The sequence below is a fragment of the Cibotium barometz genome, chromosome 6 (assembly GCF_041138505.1).
Source record: "Cibotium barometz isolate CiBa-2024 chromosome 6, ASM4113850v1, whole genome shotgun sequence".
NCBI lineage: Eukaryota > Viridiplantae > Streptophyta > Polypodiopsida > Cyatheales > Cibotiaceae > Cibotium > Cibotium barometz.
The window spans coordinates 39,611,642-39,639,486 of NC_141051.1; the positions used below are offsets into that span (position 1 = coordinate 39,611,642).

The following is a 27,845-nucleotide window of genomic DNA, read 5'->3' on the forward strand; positions in this document are numbered from 1 at the left end:
GTCTCTCTATATTATTATGGATTTTCCCTTAATTGTCACTTTTTCCACTAATTTATAAACCTTAAGATATCCACTCACTTAGAATGTAAAGCAGTCTCTCTATATTATTATGGATTTTCCCTTAATTGTCACTTTTTCCACTAATTTATAAACCCATTTATTATTGCCTTTGATTCATGGTTCCATGCTTACATAGGCTAAAGAGCACATTATTCAAAAAAAAAATGCTACTTAAGAACCTATTCCACACACCATGACCACTTCACAATAGCCATATCAATCTCACCACCATGTTACCAATCCAACGTGCTGGTTCTATAAAGCCTTTCACTGCATTTGGAAATCCTCACTACATTGTACATTCAAGAGACAAATAAGGCAAGCATCATAAAGAAGGCCGCCTCTTCAGCATAATGCTGCTAGAGCAAGCACCTTAACAAGTCAGCCTGGAAGAAATATCTCAAGCCAGCCTTGGCCTTTTCAAGCATATCTGAACCAGTCAGCACACAGATCTAGAGTTAGAATATTCTCAAAATTCAAGATTTGTCTAGCCTTTTAAATGAATGCAAATAATGCTTCTGCAGAAAAAAAAAATTTACTCTGTTGCAAGTTGGTAGCAGACTTGACATCACTGCGGAAAAAAACCATGCCTCGCTTGATATAAACACTCTGAAAAAAGAGGATGAGTGTCATAGAATCATAATTGTCTTGTTGACAGGCCCATGGTTGAGACACACCACCACACTGCCCATAGCTAGGTGTGAGTTTTAAGGTTACATTGAGCCCATTGCTATCTTACATGACTTTTAGTGGACCCCCTGAGCAGCTAAAAAACAGCCAACTTGTTTGAAGCATATGCATGCACTTACTCTTGATGGAGGTAAACCTTTTAGCTCTGCACATGCCACTTCCAATTTTTGCACCTGCGAGCATGTTTGGCACCGTATTAGTCATGCCTCATTATATGCCAGAAATGTTTTAACATTCTTTGCACACTGGTGCTAGATATCCATTATAGCACTAGGTAAAAGAAACGTTTTGATATGCTTTGCACATTAATGGGCAAATCTGATATCTTGTGTAGCATTAAATGCTAACCAAAAGCTCCTCTCCTCTTTAGATGTCATGTGCATGCCCATGCCATAGCTAATCTCCAGCATGAACAGCATAATCCATGAACAATATCGTAATTGAGATAGCATGTAGGACATCATCATCACCATCAGCATCATCTTCATCAGTAGCATCATTAGCATTAGTATCAAAATCAGCATCATCGGCATAAGCATGAAGAAGGGCATGAGTACCCAGTCGGCAGCCTCCAATAAGCAGCAGCAGGCGGCAAGGTGTTAGGCATTTGACGAGCAAGTGTGGGCAAGTAGTGCATGAAGCGCAGCATTTATCAGATTTTATCCCATGATTACTGGTCCAAGAACTGGCCGACAGGAGCATTTGTTGGCTGACCACCAACCTAAGCATGTATATAAGCATATCTCGGCATTTGCATCAAAGATATTTAGTCATTCATCATTTCATTATCATAGAAGTCAGTAGAAGTTATGTAAGGGCCAGAGGTCACCCCTAAGGGGCTGACTAAGGGCCTACGTTATGTACACACATTCATGTCTCTTTTTTGTACATATTAAATACAGAAAACCCTAACACCAACTATCTCTCTCTTCTTCTCTCTCCTCTGTCTTAATCATGTTCATTCAACATCTTGTTCTTAATCAAGCTTAGGGGTGTGGATCGGTACATGAAGGCTTCCGTGCATGCAACATTGGTATCAGAGCATTCAGGCTCATCCACTAAGCAAAGTCCCAAGGAGGTGCATAGATCCATTAGAAGAATGCAGCAAGGGTAGCAGATGGAGTGGTCTGCTAAACAGGCAAAGCTGGAAGAAAGTGTTCTCTGGGAGTATGTACTCAAAACCAGTACATCATTAAGCTCTCAGACCACCAAAGGCCTAGCAATAGGCATGATCAGTTCCGCCAGGTGACCCATCGTTGTGTTAAGGATAAGGGATAACAGGCATGGGGGCAGTAGTGAAACAGACGCTCAGATCTTCAGCAAGACTTGGAAGTGAAGATCAGAAGTGGAAGGTGCTCAAAAAAAAATATCAAAGTCAAAGTCAGAGTCAAAGTAGAAGGTTAAAGTAAGTAGTCCATGGAGGAAGGATGATAGAGTGTCCACCCCGTCATCAAGTTTAGCAGGAGGGGATGTCATGTGCATGCATGGAGTGGTTTGCAACAGGTGAAGCTAGAGGAAAGCATTCTCTAGGAGTATGTACTCAGAACCAGTACATCATTAAGCTCTCAGATCAGTTCCAAGGCTTAGCAACAACATGCATGATCAGTTTTGGCATGTTAAGGGTAAGGGATAGCAGGCATTGGGACAGCAGTGGAATAGATGCTCAGTTCTTCAGCAAGACTTGGAAGTGGAAGGTGTTCAGACACAAATATCAAAGTCAAAGTCAAAGTAGAAGGTTAAATAGGGAGGAAGGATAATAGAGTCCACCCCGCCATCAAGTTTAGCAAGAGGGGATGTCACGTGCACACCCGTGCCATGGCTAATCTCCAACAAGAGCAGCATAATCCTTGAGTAATATAGCAGTTAAGATAGCATGTAGGACATCATAATCATCATCACTGTCATCTTCATCAATAGCATCATTAGCATCAGTATCAACATCAACAAAATCAGCATAAGCATGAAGAAGGGCACGAGTAACTAATCGGCAGCCTCCAGTAAGCAGTCGGGAGTCAGCAAGAGGCTAAGGTAGCAGGCGGCTAGGTGTTAGGCAGTTGACGAGTAGGTGCACGCAAGAAGTGCATGAAGCGCAACACTTATCAGATTTTATCCCATGAATACTTGTCCAAGAGGTGACCGACAGGAGCATTAGCTGGCCGACCACCAACCCAAGCATGTATATAAGCATGTCTCGGCATTTGCATCAAAGACATCCAGTCATTCATAATTTCATTATCATAGAAGTTAGTAGAAGTCATGTAGGGGCCAGAGGTCACCCCTAAGGGGCTGACCAAGGACCTAAGTTATGTACAGACATTCATGTCACCTTTTTGTACATATTAAATACAGAAAACCCTGACACCAAATATCTCTCTCTTCTTCTCTCTACTCTGTCTTAATCATGTTCATTCAGCATCTTGTTCTTAATCAGGCTTAGGGGTGTGAATTAGTACAGCAAGGCTTCCTCGCATGCAACATGAAAAGCGGACCTCCAGCTCCTCACTTCGACAGTCGCATCTGTAGAGGCCTTCACTTTGGTATGCAAGATCATTGGTGGCCACCCGGCATGCGTACAACTCACAAATCTATTATAGGCTAGCCTTCTTGGTACACCTGGAAAGATTACTGATATTCATCCTTGGGGTGTGGCTACTACCAAGTTGAGTTTGACTCGCCAACGGCGTCGGATAGAGTCATGCAACTGAGCCCCATCGCACTGTGTATGGCCCATGCCTTCTTTGCGAGGTGGCAGCACGGCTTCGACCCAGCATCCGACCCCCTATCTGGCGTTTCAGCTTTCCCGTGACAACCTGCTTCCTAGGCCTTAGGAAGGAATACCTTCCTCTCCTCTAGTGATAGGAAGTGCTCTCCGGAGAGTGATGGAATCTCCCTCCACCATCACTTCGGTTCTTGCTTGGGCAGCTGGGACTCCATCCCTCTGTATCTACATAGCCTCTCCGGAGACGGTGCCGCATGCCATATCTCTTCCTTGCCTCCAGGGAGCCCCTATTCTGCAAAGAGTAGAGTACTCTAGCCTCCCAGGTCAATGCTTCAAATGCAGGAAGAAGGGGCATCTCACTAGAGCTTGTCCTCATCATTAGTCCAAAAGACCGCCCAGTGGTCCCCGCCACATTCTCTTCAAGGGCGTGGAAGGGATACTGGATCTCAGATAGCAGAGCACTAGGATCTGGCCACGGCTGACACTGATTATGCCAGAGCGTAGCCCGAGACAGAGCCGCCAGCTAACTTCCAGAGCTGAGCGACACCGCCGAGCGCACCAGGTTGGCAAAGTGCAAAAGGATATGATTTCGTCAGAGAACCGTTTCGAGCATTTATCTTAGCAGCCACACCCCCCCCCAACCCAACAGTTACCTCGAGGAACCCACCTCCGTCTCCTTCTGTTTGGAGGTTGTTACCTCGCCCAGATTTCTCTCCAGCTTCACAGATTCCAATGAGGCTCTCTGGCCCTACTAAGCCTTTGGTGGACCCTTGCACCCTTTCTCTGAGGAGGCCACTTCCTTCTCCCAACTCTACTTCCCCGTTTCCCCCTGTCCCACCCCCCCCTTCGTCTCCAGATCTCCCCTCAACAGCTCCCCCTGACCTGTCTCCTTCAGAGCCGCCCCCCCCCCCCCCCCCCCCCCCCCCCCCCCCTGCGGGCCGCCTCTCCAGAGCATTCCCGCCGCCCTCCAGCCACGCCAGACCTGGAGAGGAGGCAGTTGGCAAGTTCAGTCCGCTGCTTGATTCATCCCTTCTGATGACCATAGCCGCCTCTCCGGTGAGGGCTCTCTCGCCAGAGTCGCTAGGCATCCCCCTAGGATTCTCGGACAACCAATGGATTACATTTTCTTCTGATGTCTCCCTATCGAAGGAACTGGTATTTTTTAAGGAGACGATGGCTCCCATTTGGATTTGTGCGGTGTTTCATCACTCCATGCCCTCCATGCCAGAGAGTGGCGCGATGATCGTCTCCTTCCCCTTGAGTGCAGCAACGGGGGCAGAATGGGATACGGAGTCAATGTCCACCGCCAGCTAGGGGCAAGCAGTTGAGCTCTCATCATTTCCACAATCTGCGCATCACCGATGTGCTTACACATCTTTGGCCTTTAGCGTGGACGGAGTTGGGCCTCCCAAGCCACAAAGATCAGGATGGGGAGGTGGTGTCCTCCAGCTTGGAGGTGCTCCTCTTTGTGTTCCTCCATATCTCGATAGCAGTACCTCTTCCCCCCGCCTATAGATACCTGCATTGCGATAGGTGGAGCCCAAGTTATGCTTATTTTCTCGGACAGAGTGGCGTCACATGGAGGGCAAGATCTGTGCCTACTTGGTCGAAACCCACGCCCAAGACTGTTCGAGTTGAGGGTAGTTCCGGTAGTTCCACTTCCCACAAAGACTAGATATGCGGATTGCCTCATGGAACATCCACGTTTGGGGGGGCCTCAGTGCTTTCACAGGTGTGGCATCCTTAAGAGGAGAGCTTCATAGAGCAGCACTTGGAGGACCCATTGATATTCTTTTCCTCCAGGAGCACCATCTTTCAAAGGGGCATACCCACTGCCTGCGGGAAGATTTTACTAGGCAAGAGTCACTTTTTGGTCTCCCTCTTTTGGCCCCTCCGGGACGCAGGGGGGAATTTGTATTTTTGTCAGCGAGAGTAGCTCTTGCTAGCAATCGTTGGCTTAGGCATCATTGACACTGGTCGGGCTCAATGGGTGACCATGAGGATTGGTGAGGATTGTGTGGGCTTTTTAAATTTCTATGCTCCGAATGCTATTGCAAGCCTTTTAGATTATAGTTAACCAGTCCCTTCCATAGGCCAACTTCCATAGTCAACAGAGGATAGACTCGGAGGAGACATGGCTACAGTTTATGGCTCAGAGTACTCTGCTTGGGAGGATCTAATCCTGGCTCTTAGGAGGCAAGACCCTTGGCACTTATCAGAGTTTGGACAGAGCCTCAGGATTTTGTACTTCTCGAGGTCTGATAGGAGCAGAGCATTGGCCCCAATCTTTCCATACTCGATAGATTCTATATGGATGAGTGGGCTTGCCGTTGTGGGAGCATGATCGGTATTTTGCGGCACTACTTTCTCCAATCACGCTCCAGCTATTTTGTCTCCGTGAGGCAAGAAAGACATTGAAGCACCTGATAGCCTCATCCAAGACTTCGAGATATGCAGCAAGATAGAGCAGATATAGGGCTGGATTTTCTCTCAGGATCTTCCGGCCACAAGCACCTTGGATGCATGCCTAGGTGAGATTAGTAGTTTACTGTAGGAGGCAGCATAGAGCAGATTGGTTGGATTCCGCGAGTAGGAGACGAGCATTCGCCAAGGCTTTGCTTTTGTTCAGCGACTTCAGGAGAGCTTCCAAGATAGCCCGTGGATTGAGGGGCAGTTAGAGCTGATGCTCGTATAGAGCTCAGATCCATAGAGGAGCGGAGGGTGGAGTACAAATATCATGCCAAAGCTTCCTTCTAGACCTAGGTGGGAGATAGGATCACTGGGGATTTCTTTGAGATTGCAGGCCCCAACAGGCGGAGAGATGGTATCCGCACGTTGCGAGGCCAGGATGGATCTAACATTTCTGACCCCCCCATGTGAGAGCCATAGCCATAGATTTTTTCAGTTCCCTTTTCATGGGTGCCCCCATATCCTCACAGGTGGTGGATGCGCAAGAGCGGGTCTGGTGGCACACGAGTGGTGGTTTCCCCCACCCTTTGGTCTTTCCTATTGACTCCCTTCATAGCTGAGCGCCTAGCATAGGAGCTGCTACTAGACTTAGAGTTCGCAGAGGACACAACAACAAACTTACCAAGAGATGTGGGGAATCTTCAAAGATTTCCAAAGGCGATGGAGATCTTTTGTCACACATTAGGAGCACAGATCAACTCACACAAGTTGTGGATTTTGGTTGGCTCTTTACCTGTCCCGACTTGGCATCGGGTTGAGGCTTTCCGATCTCGAGGGAAACTCTAGTCTGTTATCTTGGATGCCAGGTGGGCATCGATATCTCCCCAGAGCAGCAGTTAGCCCCTCTTCTGAGCATTCGGAAGAAGCTTCTATACTGGAGTTCAACGAGGCTTTCCTTAGCTGGCCAAGTGGTGGTGGCGAACCCGATTTTTCTTGCCACCATGTGATAAATTACTTCTTTTTGGGCTTTCTCATGAGCCTACATTGGTTAGGTTTAGCAGTTGATCCGCAACTTTCTATGGGATGGCACCGGAGGGAGGCCTACCTGGGTCAAGGTGGCCTGCAGAGTGATTATACAACCGTGCCACAGGGGGGCCTGGGCATCATCGACTCCGCCATTAAGAGGACTTCTTCGAGGCGGTGAGCCATGGAAGGATTTTCCCCTGGCCAGGACACCAACCCGTACACCGAGTCTAGGGGGCCCTTGGTTGCAAAGCACTAAATGGATCTTCACAAAGATGCGGGTCCGTGGCTTCAGCCTTGCTTTTGACAGATTTGCAGCCAGTTTATTACGAGCTTGGGACCACCTCAGGCTGGCCCTCCAGCAGTCTGTCCCAGTGGCCTCCGAGGAGCGTCTCCGATAGCCTTTGATTTGGAACCCCTTGATCCATTTACCTAGTGGTCACATGCTAGGGGTTCGGCCTCATGTATCCTCGGGAGCTTTGAGCACAGGCCCTGCTAGGTCCGTTGGAGATCGTCTTGCATTCGTATAGCTCCCCCCCAGTGGCTCAGGAGAGAGCCCTAACTGGGATCCGGGGCAAAGACAAAGAGCCTCGATGCTCTAGATGTACAAGCATGATAAGTGGTATACTACTAATTCCACCTACTGGAGATGGTGGGGTGTAGTACATCATACATGGGGCATGGGGCGAGAAGGACTCACATCTGTTGTGCTGTAACTATTTGGCCCTCCTAGCTCTATTTCTCATGATGAAACCCATGCCCGGACACCAGACAAGTGGAAGAAGGCATGGGGATAGGGTCCATAAGGTTTGATTAAGAAAAAGCACCAAAAAAACAAGAAAAAGCAAAAAGTCAAACTAGGTTGACCGTGAGCCAAGGGCACCACTGGCAAGAGGAGACTGAGCCGGACCAAAAAGCTAAAAGCTGCTTTTTCAAAAAGCAGCTCCATGGCCGAAAAGCGAGGCCCTGAAGTTACAAAAGCAAAGTTAAAGAACTTTGACGAAAGTGAGTAATATTTTATTATAACGTGGAAAGCAAAGGGGAAGAGGCAAAAGCAAAAGGTGGGTTAAGCTTTTGGCAAAAAGCAGAGCCCTCTTCAAGTATAAAAAGGCTCGTGTGTGGGCATCATCATGGAGAGCTTCTTCTTCGCCATCAACACCTTCTCCAACTTGCTTTTCAGATGTACGGTCAGCCCTAGACTTGTAAGGGCATATGCATGGGCGATAAGGACGCCTATATGGATCTGTACGGCCATGTGCGGAGCTGTACGGACTGAAAATTTCAAAAACCCTGAAAATTTTAAAAATCTTAAAACTGCTCCAAAACCCCTAAAAACTGCTTTTTGGAGGTTTTTATCGCCCGAAAACCATTAAAACGGGTTTTATATCAGTTTTCTTGACAGAAAGAGCTTTTCCATGGATTTCTTTATCGACAAGGTTGTAGGCGTGGTGGAGATTACTCATTACTCATGCGATGAGCGAGTGATTCTTGGACTTGGATTTGGATCTGGACTTGGATTTGGATTCATTGGATTTGGTACTAGCCCGGTGAGAGATACTCGTGGATCATCCTCATGGTGTGCTCGGCATCAAAGATCTCGTGCCTAGATATCAACATCAACATCGACTTGGATATCCTACATTGGCATATCTGTTTGTTTTGTATTCATCGATTGTATTGATCCTGACCAGCGTGCCCGTGGATTGTTCCTAAATAAATTCCTGAAAGGGGTTGGGGCCTCTTCCCTCCCCGTTCAGTGTGGTGTATTGTGCAAGATCCCTATTCCCTTCTCTCTCTCCCCTCTCTCTCTATATCTTCATCTCTTGGACATGTGGTTGAGTCCGTCTCACTGCATGCCCCACTTGGCTTACATGTGCCCTGGTGTAGCCTCTGGGCTCTCTCCTCCATAGCTCTGTGGTATCATGCCTGGATCTGGGCAAACTAGGCCTGATAGAGTAGTGGTGGTTTGCGTCCGGGTAGTCGGGGTCTCCTGGCAGCTCTGATCTCTGAGGCTCTCTATAGTGTGAGCCCTCGTCAGGAGGTAGATAATACATGGGGGAGGGGATTGTGGCTTGTTGATAGGCCTAAAGACGCTCGTGATCTGTGGGCTAAGAGAGAGAGACAAAGAGAGAGGGAGAAGAGGACACAGTATTGGGTCCCAAATACCCTCTGTAGGGCCTCCACCACGAATGGTGTATTTGCTTTAGTATAATGATGTAAATCAAAAAATAAAGATAGAATCTAGACCCGCACTTTTCACCTTGATTGAAGCTTTCCCCTTGGCTGTCTTGGCCCTTGGAATACAGCAATCGCTTGTGAATTATGAGATGCCTAATTGAATTCATGGCTGGGCTTTTCATACCCTCTTCTAGCCTTGGTTGGCCAGCATATTGAAGTTGGCTGGCTGAAGAAAAGCTCACGACCTGCTGAAATAGCATTTAATGCTATAGTTTCCATCGTTCCGCACCTACAGACCCGGCTGGCTGTTATGCGCTTATGACTAGACCGCTGGGCAGTCAGCGCATGTAATCTGGGACTACCCCACACTCAGCTCTTGTCGGTTGCCTCTCCAGGTGCCTTAGGGCTGGCCCAACAGCCCTTCCAGCCCAAGCCAAGGCTGGTGGGCACAGCCTGGGGCCCTCCTGGCCTCTTGGGGGTAAAGCACCAGTGGAGGGAGGGGGGGGGGGCGGGGCGGGGGTTCCATCAACCTCCCGATGGCACCACCAATTATCGGGAGGAGAGAAAGGTATTCCTTCCTGAGACCAAGAAAGCAGACCGTCACAAGAAAGCCTAAAACGCCAGCCAAAGGGTCGGACGCTAGGTCGAAGCCATGCGGCCACCTCGCAAAGGCCGTACACAGTGCGATGGGGCTCAACTGCATTACTCTGTCCGAAATTGCAAGGGAATCGAACTCAACCTGATAGTAGCCACACCCCAAGGGATGAATATCAAAGATCTTCCAAGCATGCCTAGAAGGCTTGCTTGTAAACGAGTCCCTGAGCTGTCCACACGCCGGGCGGCTACCCACAATCTTGCATACCAGGGTGGAGGCTTCCAAAGATGTGACTATCGAAGCGAAGAGCTGGAGGTCCGCTTCTGAAAAAGATAGGCAAGGGACGGTGGCCTTGGTCGGGGATGATGGAGCAGCTGCCATGGAGTCCTCCTGGGGGTTTGAAGACCAAAAGAGGCCAAAACTTGCCGAAAAGGAAACTGCCGGCAAGCTGAAAACCTGCCTAGAAGAAGCGCTGAAGGGGAGGAAGCGAGGAGGGGACACGAGGAGTAAGGAAGGTAAGGGGAGGCTCGTACGAAGGACAAGGAGCACAGGAGGAGAGGCCTGCAAGAGGGACGAAAAGGCAAGGGAGCAGAGAAGCAGGGACGGAAAACAGGAAAAAACCAGAAAACAGGGACGGGGCTGGAGAAAGGGTGGGCAGGAGGCGGAAAGGGGGCAGCATACAGGCAAGGAGGAGGGAGAGGGCGATAGTGGGTGGAAGATGGAGAGGAGGGGGGCACAGCTCGAAGACAGACAGGGTGCAGGTGGGGGGGGGGGTGGCTCACAGCTCCTCGATTCGCGATCCACAGATAGGCCTTACACAATGCATGGTACACTGAATTGCACAAACAAACGGCTACTGCCATCCTAAGACTCATGCATGGCTGAGATCTGCACATTGGGGCTGCCATCTTGCTGCTCTGAGCACTTCCACTGCTGCGCATGACTTTGACTTAGCAAATCTCACATTGAGTACTCTCATAGCTGCCTGTTTATATGCATTTGTTGGGGTGGTTGTCTGGTCGACTGGTCCGCCAGCTCGTTCACACTTCCAACTGGCCAACTGCCAATTGTGGCCAATAGCCAACTGACTCTACACGTGGGCACCTGGCTTTGTGGTGTTGGACAGCTCCCCAACCTTCTAATCAGTGCTTATCCGAACCTCTAACCTAGCCCTTAAGCTTACTGACCATGTCCACGTGGCACTTATGTAAGTGAAGCACATGCCATTTACAGAATTAGGAAGTGTTCTTGGTACATGCCTTGGTGGCAAGTAGAGGGGACAAAGAGGATGTGCGAGTAATGGGGCTGTGTTGAAGAAAAGTGAGAATGAGAGCAGAGGGGGCTAGCCAACCGGCCTAGCTGGTTGGGCTACAACAAATGTAGCCAACCAATCAAGTTCGGGGAACGAGGAAGCCAGGCAGTCCATTCCCTTCTACTTGTCAAGCCTCAAAGTAGTTGCCTTGCACCCAGATCTGCCTTCCATGTTTAGAGGCTTTATTAATCTGTAATAAGGACAATATCCAGTACATCACGGCTCCCCCAGCAGGGGGCACTTGGGCACCAGAGATTCGATGGATCTTCATAGAGATGAGGAGGACATGCCTCAGTAGAGGATGGGAGGACAGATTTGCCTTGAGCATCCTGAGAGCTTGGGAGCTGCTGAGACCGGGGCTCTCTCAGAGACCTCCTTCTTGTGTTGAGGAGCGGGCCAGACAGCCGCTCATCTGGAGCCCAGCGGTTCGCACAAAGCAGGGTCATATGCTGGGTTCTCGGCCTCGTCTAGCCTGGGGACCTTTGGCGGCAGGCCCAGCACGTAGCTTTGGAGACTGGCAGGCCTTCTGCAGTCTCCCAGAGGAGATCCAGGTGGAGAGGCTGAGTCACTTCAGAGGGGGGTTGATTATGAGGGATGACATTCAGGAGGCACTCACAGAGGAGTGGTTCACGCCTATCGAGCTAGTGGCCCCACGGTGGATGGGAGCCTTTACATAGTTGGAGATCCTGATTGCTGTCAGAGCTTGCACTGAGGATGGCAGATGCCTCTACTATGAGATTCAGGATGAGGGCAGACTTCAAAGAGTGGAGGTGGAGTCGCCTTTGGTTGCAGAGTGCACCTTTCAGAGGATACGGGTAGTGGCCGCCGCTTCTCGGAAGTGGCATATTGACCCAGACCCTGCAGATGTGCTCCCGGATTGGCGCATATGGGCATATGCAGCGCGCCCCTTGGCCCGGCTCCAGTGGGACCCTGGTGAGTACGAGTGGCATGATCCTTATGCATCCCTTGAGGCCACAGAGATTACCTTTTTTCAGTATACTGTTCGGTTGGGGCGGCATATTTTGACGGCGAGGATGATGGTCTCTCCAGCTGCAGCGGGGCACTGGTGGCTACAGGGACTCTCACAGGAGTTCCTGGAGGATTTTTGGGCCCGGCTCTGGGCTAGTCGACAGGCCCGCAGGATCTCGACCTTCCAGTGGCTGGTCGCCCACATGGGCTCAGCAGTTGGCACTTGGCTTGTCTACAGCAGTCTTCCGGTGGCCTGTGCCCGATGCGGCCACCCTATGGAGACACAGAGACATTGCCTATGGGACTGCCCTTAGGCGCAGCAGATTTGGCTGCGGATGCTGCATATTCTGGCCCCCCTCTCTCCAGAGGGTATGTATACGTAGGGTGCCGCTGCTTGGTCGACTTCGTCAAGGCCTGCTATGGGCTATGAGACGGAGCAGGACAGCCAGGCCATCAGATTCATTAGGGGCCAGCCTCGCCTTGTTCCTTCACCGGATTTCTCGTCCGCCAGCTGGACACAGGAGAGGGATCTACGATGGGAGCTCCTCAGCAGCCTCACCATCTGGTTCACCTGGAGGGCCCGGTGTTTCAGGGCCTTTGAGGGGAGACTGGAGCCACCAGCAGAGACTGTTCGGGGGATTTGGCAGGAGTTGATCCACACCTTGCGAGGACAGTATGACCGCATCCGGGGCAACTCGGATGAGGCGATCTTGCGGCGTCAGGCCTTTCACACCACCTGGCGCAGTGGCCCCTTCTACACCCTACACGCGGGGTCCCCCCGTTGGCACTACAGGCCACCTGTTTGGCTTTTCCCCCCTCCTATTGTATGATATAGCCCCTCAGTTCTTTGTACTGATACTTGTACTTTTCAGCACCTAGGGAGAGTCTCCCTGGCAGCCTTGCTTTGCTCTCTGCTCTGTTTTTTCTTGTGAGCAGGAGAGGATCTTTTGTAGCCCTTCGGGCATTTTTTATAACTAATGAAAGGATCTTTTCTCGGAAAAAATATATATATATATATCCAATACATCACATGTCTAGATGATTATGCTACATGCCATGAAACCCATTCAACATCTGGGCCCATGTCATTGGTGGAAATGGATCACACAAAGACCTTGACATATGTGCTGCTGAAGTTGTATTCTGAAAAAAAAAATGATGGCCAGCAACCCTCTGAAAAGTACTGCACTGAAGATTTAGCTGTATAATAAGACCAGAACCAGGCATACCTGCTGTTTGAGAGCCACTTGAACCTCCATGTCACCTTCTTGAGAAGTGACTTTCTTCATTTCTTGTTCACCCATCATCTCATAAAGCACTGTTTTTTTAGCATAAAAGCAAGCATATGGTAAGAAGAAATACTTGCTCAGGTAAGCTTGAAGTGGTTTACCATTAGCAAAACAATGTATAAATTAAACAATGGAATGCGACACAGAACCATTGGTATGTACATGAGATAAGGCATTGGGTCCTAACAGTCAGGACATCTCTTCCATTGCTTTACTAATTGTAGCCACTAAGGGTGCCCACACTGGACTGTCCTGGCTGGACCAGGACACTCCATAGGAACTAATTGTAGCCACTAAGGGTGCCCACACTCGACTGTTCAGCTAAACCAGGACACTCCACAAGAACCATTAAAGTGATTCCTCAGCTCATCCTTGGGATCGTCCTTTTTCATCTAGTCTTGTTCATTCATTGAGTCCTGTAGTCACTGTGTCATTCCGTCCTGTCACCTGTGTGTCGTCTGACTCACTGTGACCACGGCTGGGTATGCACGGTGGAGTGAGGAGCATGTAACAGTTTCTCGGAAGTAATACAAGTAATGTCTATAGTATTCTTGTCATCGTGCTATGCTTACATTCTACTCTGTTTATGTCTGTTTTAAGTGTACATTGTGTCGTGAGTGTTGAGGACTCCAGATATACTGTCCAGAAGCAACCAACCCTGGCACACATGAAACTTGGAGTCCTGCCATTAGCTCATCTCTATTTGGGACATCCTGGAGGGCAAAGGGATCGTGCCACTGCCACTCACCAGGATCCCACTGTAGACACATCATCAGTGGGAGGGCAGACCTCTAAACCAGGATCCCACTGATGATGGGAGGTCCGCCCTCCCATAACCATAAATCTCCAAGATCTCTCTCTGGCCGCTTTGGCCTGAGGTGGGTCGATGTGCCATCTGTGGTCATGAAACCCAATCGCTTTCACACTCTGTAAAGTGCCACTCTCCTCTGTGTGTGTGTGGGGAGGGGGGGGGTGGAAGGGGGAGGGGGGATCGCGGCTCAATTTGAACCTGTGGCCCTATAGAGAAAGTCATCCATCTGCACCATTGACTGCCATCGGGATATCATGTCTGGTAAAAACCCCTACCCACTAAGGGGGAGGTAGATCTTGGATGGATATGAGCCACTCAGGAGGGATGGAGGAGTCACTTTCGAGGCTTAGTCTGTCTCTGCCTCATATCCCAGCTAGGCTCCTTTCCTGAGCCTCTAACAGAAGCCATCTGACGGGGAGCCACTCTCCAAGAGACTAGGCCAGTCCCTCACTCAATCCACCCCATGACACATGGGGATGGGAGCCAATCATGTGACCATTAGGAAGCATAATCAAGGGGTTCCAAACCAACGGCTATTTGAAGTCTCTCCTAGTCTACGACTTGGGTCCCATGCTCGGATGAGGCTGGCCGTAAATCGGCCCTCAAAGGCTGGGCTAAGGCTGCGGTCCTCATTTCTGTGAAGATCCATCGCGGGCTTGGGAACCAAGGATTGTCAAGAACTGGAGTGCGGATGGAGATACGGGCCATGAGAAAGTCCTTCCAAGGCTCAATACCTGGGAGGTGTCCTCTCATGATCAACTTGCCCAAAAGAGCTCTACTCTGCATAGAAGGATCAATAATGCCCATGCCACCTCTATGGCGAGGCTGAATGAAGACTCTGCATGCCACCTTGGCCCATGCCGGCTTACGATCATTGCCTGCTGCAGCCACCCTGGCTGCCCACTATCTGCCGGTCACTTTTTGGCCCTTCACTTTTGGACTGGACAAAAGTGCCAATTGTCCACATTACCCATACCGGCCACTCTATAGTTCATTCTAGTCTTTTGGACCGGTCCAACCACTTGCATTGTCACTTTAGACTGGTCCAGCCCATTGCATTGACACCTTGGGCCACCAGAACACTAGGCACCACTTGCACTGACACTACAACGGTGTACTACTTGTCTCTTGTGCTCACTTAATGAGCACCACACGCCTCCGCAGTGACAGCAGGGCCACTTGATGGTCACCCTTGGATCAGCCCAAAGGCCAAGCGGCATTTTACAAAGGGATATCAAGATTGTGTGATGAGGATCATTCTGGGCTAATACAATGGCAACTTGAGTCTCATCTATTGCGCATTGTGTGATGTGTATTGTGCACTTTTATCTCTATGTGTAGGAGTAGAGGCTTGGACAGGGAAGATGCCTATGTGGTTCTCTTTCCATCTATGAGGGTTCTGCAGACAAGTTGTTCAACCAATTTCCAGCTGATCATTTTGCAGACTGGGCCACTTTGAGGGACACCTTTGTTCACACCTTTCTGCCCGGCAACTATAAGGACTGTCAGAATATGCAGCGGAGATGATGACAAGATCTGAAAACACAAGAGCAAGTGCACTGCAAAAAAACACAGCAATAGAGAGGGAGAGGGAGAGGGAGAGGTGTGTAACTCTACTATATACACAAGAAAATCCCAGAATACCCAATACAATGTGTGTGGGGGTAGGGGCCATTTTATATGGCCCCTATGAGCCAGTCGGCCAGCCCAAAAAGCAGCCGACAGCAACATGAAGCTCACGACTTGCTCATATCTCCAGTCGGCCAGCAAAACTCAGTCGGCCAGCACACAGAGGGAGACGTGGAGCAGCAGGGGCAGTCAGCCTATGTCAGAACACTCAGACCAAACCAGCAGTCGGCCAGTGTCTGGATCAGCTAGGAGCCACTGGACAACCTCCCACACCTGAGGAAAAATAGGGAAAAATATGGAGAGTGGGAAAAAATGAGAAAACAACTAATCCGAGCAACAAAATGCTCATCAAACTCCACCCGTATGCTAGTCTTGCAAACCTGATGCACTAACAATAGGTGAAAACCAAATGACGGAACATATAACACCTATAACACCTGGGAGAAATGCTTCCTCCCTCTGCCATCGGGAACTATCTCCAACCTACCCTCACTGTGAACTGGGATAGTGGATGTATCCCCAGTAAGAATGTGACCAGAATACTTGCAGAGATCCTGTAAAGCCCAACGCAAAGGAGTCATGTGCCTGGAAGCACCACTATCTAGAATCCACTCCCGAGTATCCGTATAGCGGAGAGTCCTCCAACCTCCTCCCTGCCCGAAGAAAATGAAACATCGGTGTCCATCACCTCCAGGTGCACAAAAGCTGGAGTCTTCACGGTTGCTGCTGAGGATTCTGCACCCTTCTCGGTGTGTCGCTTGGGACACTGCCGCCAATAGTGGCCTTTCCCGCCACAATCATTACAGGTCCTCTCTGCCTTAAGTTTCTCACGGTTTGAGTTGGACTTCTTCTCAGAAACTTCTCCGGTGAAGCCTTCCCTTTACCCTTGTTATTACGGCCTTTCGACCGTTGGCCAGTTAAGGCCTCCGAACCTCCGCCCTATGGAGGGTTCGTGAATCTTTCCTCCTGGTCCAAGACCATGGGCACAAGCTCCTCCCATGTGACGGTGCTGAGCCTGCCATTGGTAATCAAAGAAGAGTAAAATGTTGAGGACTGAGAGGGCAAATGTGACAGCCACGTTATGGCCATATCCTCCCATGATATCTCTTTACCAGCCTGGAGAACTTCCTGCTGAAGAGCCTGCTTTACTAACGTCTTCCAAAAGACCGAACTCGGCCTATGAGACAAATTGGTGTACCTGTATGGGGTATCCTCTATCATCCCAACAAAATGAAAAAGTACTGAACTAAAAAGCTGAATCTAGGTGTGCAATAAATACAATGAGTGGGGGAGGGGATGGAGCTCTACTACTAGGAGAATGCAAAGCTATATGCATGGAGTATACAATCATGATATGCAACCTAGCTAGCTCCATCCTATACCATACTGGGGGTATAAAATGGTATACATCAATGAAGGGGGTGTCCACAGCTCCCTGAAGAACATGCCTGGGTGTGCTCTGAAGCGAGATAGTAGCTCCGCACCCTCTCTGTGAAACTGAGCTCTGATCTCTGCCATCTCTCTCTGTTATAGGCATGGTGTCCGAAAGCCAGGTGTCCTCTGTCTCCTGCGGGCTCTAAGTGTCTCTGCTCTCTGGAGAGTAATTCCCTGCCGTGTAGGGGCTGGGAGTGGGATGGATCTCTGAAAAAATGTAGTAATCTATGTCTGTCGTCTCCCCTCTGGAGCTGTCTGAGCCTGTAATGATGTCTCTCTGTGGCGTTGTATGTCTAGAATGAATCTCCCCAGTATGCGCTGGTCTACTACCTCAAAGATCCGGCGTAGGGAATGTGGCTCTCTGAATAAAATGGGATATCTCTCTCTGATGGCTGTATATGCTCTGCATCTGCATACATAATGCTCCTCACTCTCCACCTCCTCTCTGCACAATCTGCGTACCCTCTCCTCTCGTCGGGGGATCTGTGCTGCTCTGCCAATCTCAATCTCCAATCGATGTGATGAAACTCTAAGCTGACCAATAGCCACTCGGGAGCCGTGTGGTAAAAAGCCCTCCATGTATCTAGGCCTCTCTATAAATCCATCATCAGCAGTGATACTCATGAAGTGATCTCTGTAGTATAGCATCTTCGGCGGAAGAGGCTATGTAGGCGATATCCATGTCTCTCGTGTATAGAGCTGCCATAGGTCCTGTCTCAATACTCTGTTCCTCTCACTATGAGAGAGACGGATATGTGGTGCATCCCTGTCATACTGGAATGGTGGTAGATGATCCATGTCTAGGCCATGCTATGAGAACCAATGTGTGCCCTGTGCATACCATGATCCTCTCTCTCCTGCCTCAGCCAGCTGTCTAGATACCTCAGAAGCTTTGTATGACAATCTATCTTGTGGCATCTCTCTGAATTTGTCTAGCAGGCATATAGTCTGAAATATGGCCTCTACCATCAGAGGAGGCACAACAAACTCTGCTCGGATAATGTCATGAGGTACTGACGGTTTGCTGCGTATCATGCGTGCCATCATGATGGGCCTGTGGTCTCTCTATCTGTGTCCACCAATGGGTAGCAAGGCCTGGTGCCCATACCGCTGCTCCATACATCAATGCCGGTGTGACTAATGTGTCAAATAGCCACCCCTTCGTCCGGGGCTCCTGAAAATGCGCCTGGTGGCACTGTCTCTCTAGCATAGCCAATTCTGCATATCCCCGTGTCAATCTAGCTCTGGCTGCTGAACCCATGGTGGTGAAGTGTGTGGCTGCGTGCAGAGAAGGTAACCCCTAGGTACATGTATGATGTCACCACCTCCACCTGGCGTCCTGCGAGAGTGAATGTCAGCTGACTCCTGCCCTGTCTCGATGTATGAAAGACCATAACCTTGGTTTTCCCAAGGTTCACAGTAAGACCCCTCTGTGTGCAGAAATCATCGAGTGCATGTAGATGCTGTTGTAGACCTCCTGGAGACTCAGACACTAATACAATATCATCAGCATAAAGCATAAAGCATAATATGTACTAGGTACCTGTTAAATCAACTCCATCTCCACCTCCCCGTGTAATGAAGTCAGCCACCTCATCAATGTATAACCCCAATAGCGTGGGGAAAAGTGGGCATCCTTGCTTCACACTAATGGTGCTAGCAATGGTCTCGGACATACCTCCTGGACATCTAACTCGCCCAAAAACCTGCTCATATAATGCATAGATGCCCCATGTCATATCTGCTGGTATGCCAAGAGACTGCAGGAGCTGAAAGAGCCTCTCTCGTGGTACTGTGTCAAATGCCTTGCAGAAATCCACAAAGTAGCAATAGAGCTTTCTCTTCCTCACTCTGGCCTGATCAATCATACATCTCAAAGTGAATACATGGTCAATGGTAGAGAAAGCTCTCCTGAAGCCTGCTTGCCCTGATGAGCGTAAACCTGCTCGCTCAGCATATAAGCTAAGCTCTTGCTCCAGCACTGCACCATAGAGTTTGCCAGCACGTGGCCAACCATAACCGTCCTGTAGTTGCTCAGATCGAGCATATCCCCTGTTTTGTGAATCGGCATAATGGTGTGCATCGTCCACTCCGCAGGTAGACCCTCTGCTAGTGCCCTGTTAAATAGGTGTGCAAGAAAAGGAGCCAAAGAATCTACTGCATATATGAGATGCTCACCCTGCAGGCCCATATGCCATCCATGCTGTAGGCGGTGGATAGCTTCCTGTACCATCGAGTGGGTAAAGAAGCTAGCTGTGGTAGGTCGAGGCTCCTGTGGACTGAGGTATAGGTGGCTGCTGTGGGGCGTGGTATAGGCCCTCTGCATATGTGTGCCATGTCTGTGGGTTTGCAATAGGTGTCGGTGTCCGGATCTCTGAAGTGCCGCCATGAGATAGGGCTATCTCTACTCATGAAGAAATGAAAGATCTATAGCTCCTGTATCTCTGCGAAGGCCTGCCTTTTGCGGCGAGTAAGTCTCCTCATCTCTCTCCTCGACTCCTGCTCTGTGTGATGGCTCCCAAGGCTCTCTGTATGCGGAGCCGTGAGTATAGGGCTCTGCACTCGTCATCATACCATCTGTTCTAGGGCATAGTCCCAGATCTCGTAGGCTCTCCTGAGTGGACACGATGTGGGAAGCTCTGTAATGCACCCGTGTGTAGGAGTGATGCCAACTGGGCTCTAACGGTATCCATAGGTGCCAGGGGATCCATGAGTAGGAGCCCATCCTCTACTCTGCCAATGTATATGTCTGCCATGTCATGTGTGAAGTAGATGGTAGTGTGTGGCGTCGGTATGTGGGGGGCTGGTGATACTGGTGATCCGGCTAGTGAATACGCCAAGTATGTATGATCTGCCCTAATAGGACGAGGTGGAATGGAGAATGAGGTGACAAGCCGTGATGCCTAGTTCTCCAAGAAGTGGCGGCTCATCAACAGTGGAAGCTGGAACATGCTCATCAAAGACAACATCTCCGCTAACAACAACCTCGTTCTGCCTTTGGAAAAAGAGTTATATCCCACAAATACAAGCTTCTGGGACTTTCAATGAAGCTTTCCCCTTTGCTTCTTTGGAATGTGAACATAGGCATCACTCCCAAACACACGAACATGGGAGACATCTGGTTTCCTGCCAAAATAAGCCTCAAATGGAGTCATCTTTGGTACTAAAGTCGTCGGAGATCGGTTGAGGATATGGACAACCATAGCCACAGCCTCTTCCCAAAGTGGACGAGGAAGATCACGATGCTCCAGTATCATCCTCGCCATCTCCACCACAGTCCGGTTCTTTCGCTCAACCACTCCATTCTCTGAAGGTGAGCCTGTATTAGCCAGCTCCCGCTTGATGACATTTTCTGCACAAAAATGCACAAATGCATTAGAAGAGAACTCTCCTCCTTTGCCAGCATGAAGAGGCTTTATCTGCAATCCAGACTCTTGGAAATCATCCTCAAACTCATCCGGTTCTCCAAGAAGTGGCGGCTCATCAACAATGGAAGCTGGAACATGCTCATCAAAGACATCTCTGCTGACAACAACCTCGTTCTGCTCTGGGTCATATAACCTGTAGCCTTTGGAAAGAGAGTTATATCCCACAAATATAAGCTTTTGGGACTTCCAGTGAAGCTTCCCCCTTTGCTTCTTTGGAATGTGAACATACGCATCACTCCCAAACACACGAAAATGGGAGACATCTGGTTTCCTGCCAAAATCAGCCTCAAATGGAGTCATCTTTGGTACTGAAGTCATGGGAGACATCTGGTTTCCTGCCAAAATAAGCCTCAAATGGAGTCATCTTTGGTACTGAAGTCATCGGAGATCGGTTGAGGATATGGACAGCCGTAGCCATAGCCTCTCCCCAAAGTGGACGAGGAAGATCACGATGCTCCAGCATCGTCCTCCTCACCATCTCCACCACAGTTCGGTTCTTATGCTCAACTACTCCATTCTCTGACGGCGGCGAACCTGTATTGGACAGCTCCCACTCGATGCATTAGAAGATAATAATCTTCCTTTATCAGCCCAAAGAGTCTTCACCTGCAATCCAAACTACTCCACCACCATAACATGCCACTCCTTGAACCGAGCAAAATCCTGGTCCTTCTGGGAAAGAAAATAAAACCATGTACATCTGCTACAATCATCAAGCAGCAACATAAAGTATAAAGAACCTCCCAAGGATGAGGTCTGCATAGGTCCACACAAGTCAATGGGCACCAACTCCAAAGGTTTCGGAGCCGGCCTAGTAGCCTCCTTCGAAAAAGATTTCTTGTGCTGCTTACCACAAATGCAAGCACTACAGTGTCGCTACCTACTGCCAACATCTGGCAAGCCATCCACCATGTAGTCTCGAAAAGCCCGCCACAACGCATCCACATTCAAGTGGCCAAAACCGAAATGCCACAAGTCATCGATCTGAGTGCCTATCAGAGAAGAGAGTGCTGAGAGTTTGTAGATAGCATTCTCCACTCCCCCTTCCCATACAGCCTGGTATGTTGCTTTGTCCCATAAAGCAACAAAATGCTCATCAAACTCCACCCGAAATCCAGTCTTGCAAACCTTATGCACTGACAAAAGATGAAAACCAAGTGCTGGGATGTAAAGAACACGAGAGGAATGCTTCCCCCCTTTGCCATCGGGAATAATCTCCATCCTGCCCTGTGAATCAGGATAGTGGAATTGTCGCCAATGAAAATGCGAGCTGACTGCCATTTAAGATCCTATAATAACTCTCGGGAAGGAGTCATGTGCCTGGAAGCACCACTATCAAGAATCTACTCCCTACTATCCCTGGCGGTGAAACCAACCGCCTCCTTGCTCAAAGAAGATGAAGCATCTATGTCCATAATCACCAAGTGCACAAAAGCTAGAGTCTTGGCAGCTGCAACTGAAGAATCAGCACTCTTCTCGGTACTCCGCATATAGGACATTTCCTCCAACAGTGGCCTTTCTCGCCACAATTATTACAGGTCCGCTCAGCCTTCAAAGCATCACACTCTAAATCGGCTTCTTCTCAGAAGACTTCTCCGATGAAGACTTCCCTTTGCCCTTATTGTTGTTGTTGTTGTTATGACCTTTTGACGATCGCTAGTTGAGGCCTCAGAACCTCTGCCCTGTGGAGGGTTCGTAAAATGCTCTTCTTGGTCCAAGACCATAGGCACAAGCTCCTCCCATGTGATGGTGTTGAGCCTCCCACTAGTGATCAAAGAGGAGTAAAAAGCTGAATACTGAGAGGTCAAATGAGACAACAAAGTGATGGCCATGTCCTATGAAGATATCTCCTTTCCAGCCTAAAGAAACTCCTGCTAAAGAGCCTGCAACTTGTTGATGTGCTCCCACATCGTCGAAGACTTTGCAAGATTCATCACATGCATCTGCACTTCTCCAAGGAAATCCGCTTCATGGGTGATACCTTGTTATACAGAGAAGCCAATTGCTGCCAAATCCCTCTGGCCAGCGTCATATGTTTGATACAATTAATCACCTATAGTGTGCAATTAAGGAAGATGAAAGAACGCACATGGGCATCGACACAATCCCGCAACTGTGCCTGAGCCACCCATTCTTTCCGAGTAAAGGGTAAAAGCTCCCCCGTCCTCCAACTCCGGCCCTGGAACACCAACCACAATGAAATCAGCCAAGTCATAAGACTCCAAGACAAACTCCATAATTACCTTCCAGATGCTGTAGTTGGTCCCATCCAATTGTCTGTAGGCATATGCTCACTTATGGTAGTGCTATGTGTGTGAATAGGGCTTAACCAAGGGCACTTTTTCCCATGTGGTTTTTCCCCTTGGACATCAAGTGTGAAAGGACACTCTAACATATAATATTTTGTACTTCTATATTATATGAATGTGGCACACATGCAAGAGTTGACTTGCATTTTGTGGACCAGCCACACAACCTCGCAAGCAGCCTGGTACTCTGCCTCTGTAGACAACAAGGTAATAGTTGGTTGCCTCTTGTTGCTCCATGAAATAACTCCTGAGCCAAGGGTAAATCATAGCCTGATGTAGATCCTCCCCCAATCTGAGTCACTCCAACCTTGGAGTCTGATCCCATTCGTCTTTCCCTCTCTAGTGACATAGAGGAGTCCAAGATCTTTCGTACCCTACAAATACTGCAAAATCCGCAATCCTATGTCCCAATGTGTATGCATGAATAAGCTCAACAACCCCATGGGAAAGCTCAAGTCCAATCTGGTGTTCAGCAACCAAATTAATGAGCCAATAAGCTTCCAATACAAAGAGGCATCAACCTGCTCAAAAGGATCATTCACTGTAAGTTTGGTGTTCGGGTCCATCCCAAAGGTCTCTAGCAACTCATGAGCATACCACTGGTGAGAAACAAAGAACCCCCTCTGGGTCTACCAGATCTCCAATCCCAAGAAGATACCTATCAACATTCTTTTCCTCCAAGAGCATGACCTTGCTGAGGGATGCACTCGGTGCCGTGGGAAGATTTTACTTGGCATGAGTCGTACCTTTTGGTCTCCATCCTTTGGCCCTTCAGGGACACAGGGAGGAGTGTGTCTCTTTTGGTCTCCATCCTTTGGCCCTTCAGGGACACAGGGAGGAGTGTGTCTCTTTGTCAAATGAGCAGCTTTTTCCGTCTGCAGGTTCATGAGTCATAGTTCGAGGATGTGCTCAGTGGGTTACCATTGTGATTGATGAGGATAGCATTGGTTTCCTCAACATTTATGCCCCGAATGTTGTTGCATGTAGAGCTATCTTTTGGCCGACAAACCCTGCCCCAGGCTGATTTTTGGTGCATGGGTGGTGACTTCAATATGATAGAGGCAATAGAGGACAAACTTGGAGGTGGCACGGCCACAGTCTCTGGCACGGAGTACTCTGCCTAGGAGGAGATGATACTGATTCTTAGGGGACAGGACCCTTGGCATCTCCCAGAGTTTGGGCGTAGCCCTGGGAGTCTTAGCTTTTCTTGATCCGATAGGTGGAGCACTGGCCCCAACCTCTCTTGGCTAGACAGGTTTTACATCAATGAGTGGGCTTGCAGGCAGTGGAGGCATGGTTGGTATTCTGGCAGGCACTACTTTTTCAGATCATGCCCCAGTTATTTTGTCCCTAGAGGACCCATGGAGGCATGACAGGCATACGAGCTACAGGATTCTAGGCAATCTAATTCAGGACCCCAAGATCTGCAGCCTGATCGAGTAGATATGGGCGGGACTGGACTTTTCCTCAAGCTTTGCAACGTGCACTTTGGATGATGGCCTAGGAGAGATCAATGCTTTCTTACAGGATGCAGCCCAGAGTAGATTGGAGGGATTTCAGGAGCAAGAGAGGAGTCTGAGGAGGGGCCTAGCCTCTTTACAGTGTCTTCAGAAGAGTTCCCTAGACAGCCCGTGGATTGAGAGTCAGATTGTTGCCGCTCGCACGAAGATTTGGTCCATTGAGGAGAGGAGGGTGGATTATAGATACCATGCTATGCCTCATTTTGGACTCAAGCTGGTGACAGAGTTATTGGAGATTTCTTTGAGATAGCTGGCCCCCATAGGAGGAGAGATGGTATTCGCAGGCTGCGCGGCCAGGATGGAGCTATTGTTTCTAATCCCCCACATGTGTGAAAGCCATCACCACAGATTTCTTTCCGATCTCTTCTCAACTGGTGCCCCATTATCCCCCCAGGTGATGGATGCATGCGAGAGAGTCTGGAGGCACACGAGAGAGGTGGTTCCCCCCTCCCTTCGGTCTTTCTTATTGACCCCTTTCACTTCAGAGGAGCTGGCGGATGCGGTGATGGCATTACCCAAGGGCAAATGCCCCGGGGCGGATGGGCTTCCTGTCTCTTTCTTTCTTCACCATTAGGACCTCATGGAAGATTGCCTTCACGCTGCCTTCAATGAGATTATGCTCATAGGTGTCATGCCAGAGAGGCTCACAGAGGACTTGATACATTTGATTCCGAAGGAGGGCGGTGATAGGGAGATCCGGCAGTGGAGACACATCACCCTTCTAGAGACGATCTATAAGATTTGGGCCAAGGCCATCAGCAGAGCAGGCGACTTCAGCCTTCTCTCCCAGACTTGATCCAAGACACTCAGACTAGTTTTGTTAAGGATTGGAGCATTTTGTACATCTTTACCTTTTGGGAGGTGACAGCTTCGGCCAAGATGCAGTAGTAGGACCTCATTGTTGAAATTTGAGCAAAATGATGAGCTATGGTGGATCAAACACTAGAATCAACATAATTAACAAAGTGATTAGCAAGTGATTAAGACGTAATTAGTGAATAATTAGCACATAGATTAATGTAGGCATGGATACTCAAAAACCAGCAAATTCTCATTAGGGCTATGCCTCAATTTATAGAGTTTACATCAAGCATCTAATCCCATTGATTTCTCCATGATTCACTCCCATAATATCTCCACCTTTTGCGTGATTCTCTCCACCTCTTCTCTTTTCCCTGAATATCTCCCAGAATATCTCCACACTCCTAAATTCCCTCATGCTACCCATTATTCTCTCCCAGTAGATTCTTCTAACCTTTTCACAGGTTCTTTCACAATTACATCTCCTCTTTTACAGCCTCTATCCAAGAGCTTGTTCCCACACACACCCTATTCACTTGTATTTTCAACACCTCCCCTCAAGTGAATACGCCTAGCACACCTAGACCCTATACCAAGTTTGCCTCCCCTTACTTGATAGTCTGCGACTAGTGTCTAGCACACCTCCCCTCAAGTTATCTCAGCACACCTGGACCCTGTATCAAGTTTCTTTCTTACTTGACAGCCCGCGACCAGTGCCTCAAGTCCCTAAACTCCATAGTCCTTGACACTCTCTCTCTCTATGTGTCCAAGGCTACTATAAGTGCCCGCGACCTTGACTAAAGTGCTCACACATACATCTCTCTACCACTTGGCCTACATCATCGGTGGCTCAGAGGTGGTTTTACTTTATTGGGGCAGGTTACATTGGGTTGTGGGTTCTCTCTCTCTCTCTCTCTCAGAGATTTTCACATGGCTCCTCACTCTTTGGAGCCTCACATCTTCTCTTTTCTTCAGTCTTCTTCTCGTGGCAGCATCTCTCCACGCGTCCGTCTCTTCTTCCAGTCTTCTCAGGGCAGCTTCTTTTCTTGTGTCCATGTCTTCCTTCAGGTCTTCTTCTCGGTGTGGATCCTCTTCTCGGGAAGAGATATTCTTCTTCTTTCATGGCTGGGGCCATGAGCTCGTCCGTCAGGTCTTTTTGCTCCATGTGAGCAACATGTTTCAATGTTTTGCTGACAGTTCCTTTGGGCTTTTTATGTTTATCTTTTGTCATTATGCAATGCAAACCCAAATTTATGCGGGAGGTCTTACCTCTTGCCTTAATCTGGACAAGGGCAATGTCTGTTCCCATTTTTACACTAATAAAATGTGCCCAATACATAATGCGTATAGCATTCATTCTCATGCACATTCCAAATGCAATTCTGGCTGTGAATAATCTTGAATTTGAGTGAGATTTACAGGCATTAACCAAGGGTTAAATGCAAAATGTTGATTTTCACAATTTTATCAGCACAATTTTCCCAGAAATTACACTAAATTAAGGGTAACCAATTTGTACGGGATGGTTGGAGTATCAAACCAACTCCGATTTGCAATCTGAAGTTATAGGGATCTGTATCAGATACCTAATGGTTAATTTGAACCCTCAATTGCACCAAAGTATAGTGATTAGCACTGATTAATCACTGATTAGCAAATTAATGCTCTGGTTTGTGTGCAAAAAACAGAGTATGCGGGGAGCTCAGATCTGGTGCCTTCCACTTCAAATGAGCTCAAATGCTTTGAAAGGCATCAATAGCAATGAGTCTAGTAGAGGATTAAGCCAAGAAACACAAGATTTGACCAAATAATGAAAGCTTAATCTCTGTTTTACCAAAGTCACCTGCAGATTTGATGAAGAGCTTTGATCTCCCTGTAGACTTGATGAAATTGATTTCTGTCTTCACCAGCTTGTAGAGCATGCTTGATTACCCCTTGGGCTAAGAGGAATTAGAGATCTTTGACCTGTGGAAGTTGCAATGTCACAAACATCTCAGAAAATAAGCGCCGGCGAAAATCGCGATTTCTCCTAGTTCCTTTGGCGGTTTGCTGCGCCGTTTCGATGGGCTGGTAGCCAATGGTGTTGGCTAGCTTAAGCTAGAAGCTCATAGCCTAATAATGAGTGTGGATGGAGAATAGAGTCCTCCACTGGCTGGGGGTGAAGGGGAAATGAAAAAAAACTCACTAAAAATTGATTATTTTGCTAATTACCTACTAATCCTGATTAATTCACTAATGGGCTCATAAATCTAGTTGATTCTAGGCATGGCTCTGATACCATGTTGAAATTTGAGCAAAATGATGAGCTATGGTGGATCAAACACTAGAATCAACATAATTAACAAAGTGATTAGCAAGTGATTAAGACGTAATTAGTGAATAATTAGCACATAGATTAATGTAGGCATGGATACTCAAAAACCAGCAAATTCTCATTAGGGCTATGCCTCAATTTATAGAGTTTACATCAAGCATCTAATCCCATTGATTTCTCCATGATTCACTCCCAGAATATCTCCACCTTTTGCCTGATTCTCTCCACCTCTTCTCTTTTCCCTGAATATCTCCCAGAATATCTCCACACTCCTAAATTCCCTCATGCTACCCATTATTCTCTCCCAGTAGATTCTTCTAACCTTTTCACAGGTTCTTTCACAATTACATCTCCT

At 48.5% G+C, this 27,845-nt stretch overlaps 1 protein-coding gene across 1 annotated transcript; it reads right to left on the reverse strand.

The window, feature by feature from the left end:
* Positions 1–212: 212 nt before the first annotated feature.
* On the reverse strand, positions 213–27,392 carry LOC147637731 (uncharacterized). The gene is made up of 5 exons (XM_086799569.1): positions 27,020–27,392; positions 13,185–13,273; positions 870–923; positions 600–669; positions 213–490 (listed from the first exon to the last, which is right to left on the reverse strand). The coding sequence occupies exons 1-5, from the start codon at positions 27,096–27,098 to the stop codon at positions 420–422; spliced, it is 363 nt and encodes a 120-aa protein (XP_086655695.1). The 5' UTR covers positions 27,099–27,392; the 3' UTR covers positions 213–419.
* Between the last annotated feature and the right edge of the window lie 453 nt (positions 27,393–27,845).

Bases quoted from the DNA above. Each gene is read 5' to 3' on its own strand.
- LOC147637731 (XM_086799569.1), bottom strand. From the start codon at position 27,098: ATGCTCTACAAGCTGGTGAAGACAGAAATCAATTTCATCAAGTCTACA. The intron at 13,274-27,019 runs GTGACTTTGGTA...CTAAAAAAACAG, and splicing joins GCTCTTCATCAAATCTGCAG to TGCTTTATGAGATGATGGGT. The intron at 491-599 runs GTAAATTTTTTT...TGACTGGTTCAG, and splicing joins TGCTACCAACTTGCAACAGA to ATATGCTTGAAAAGGCCAAG.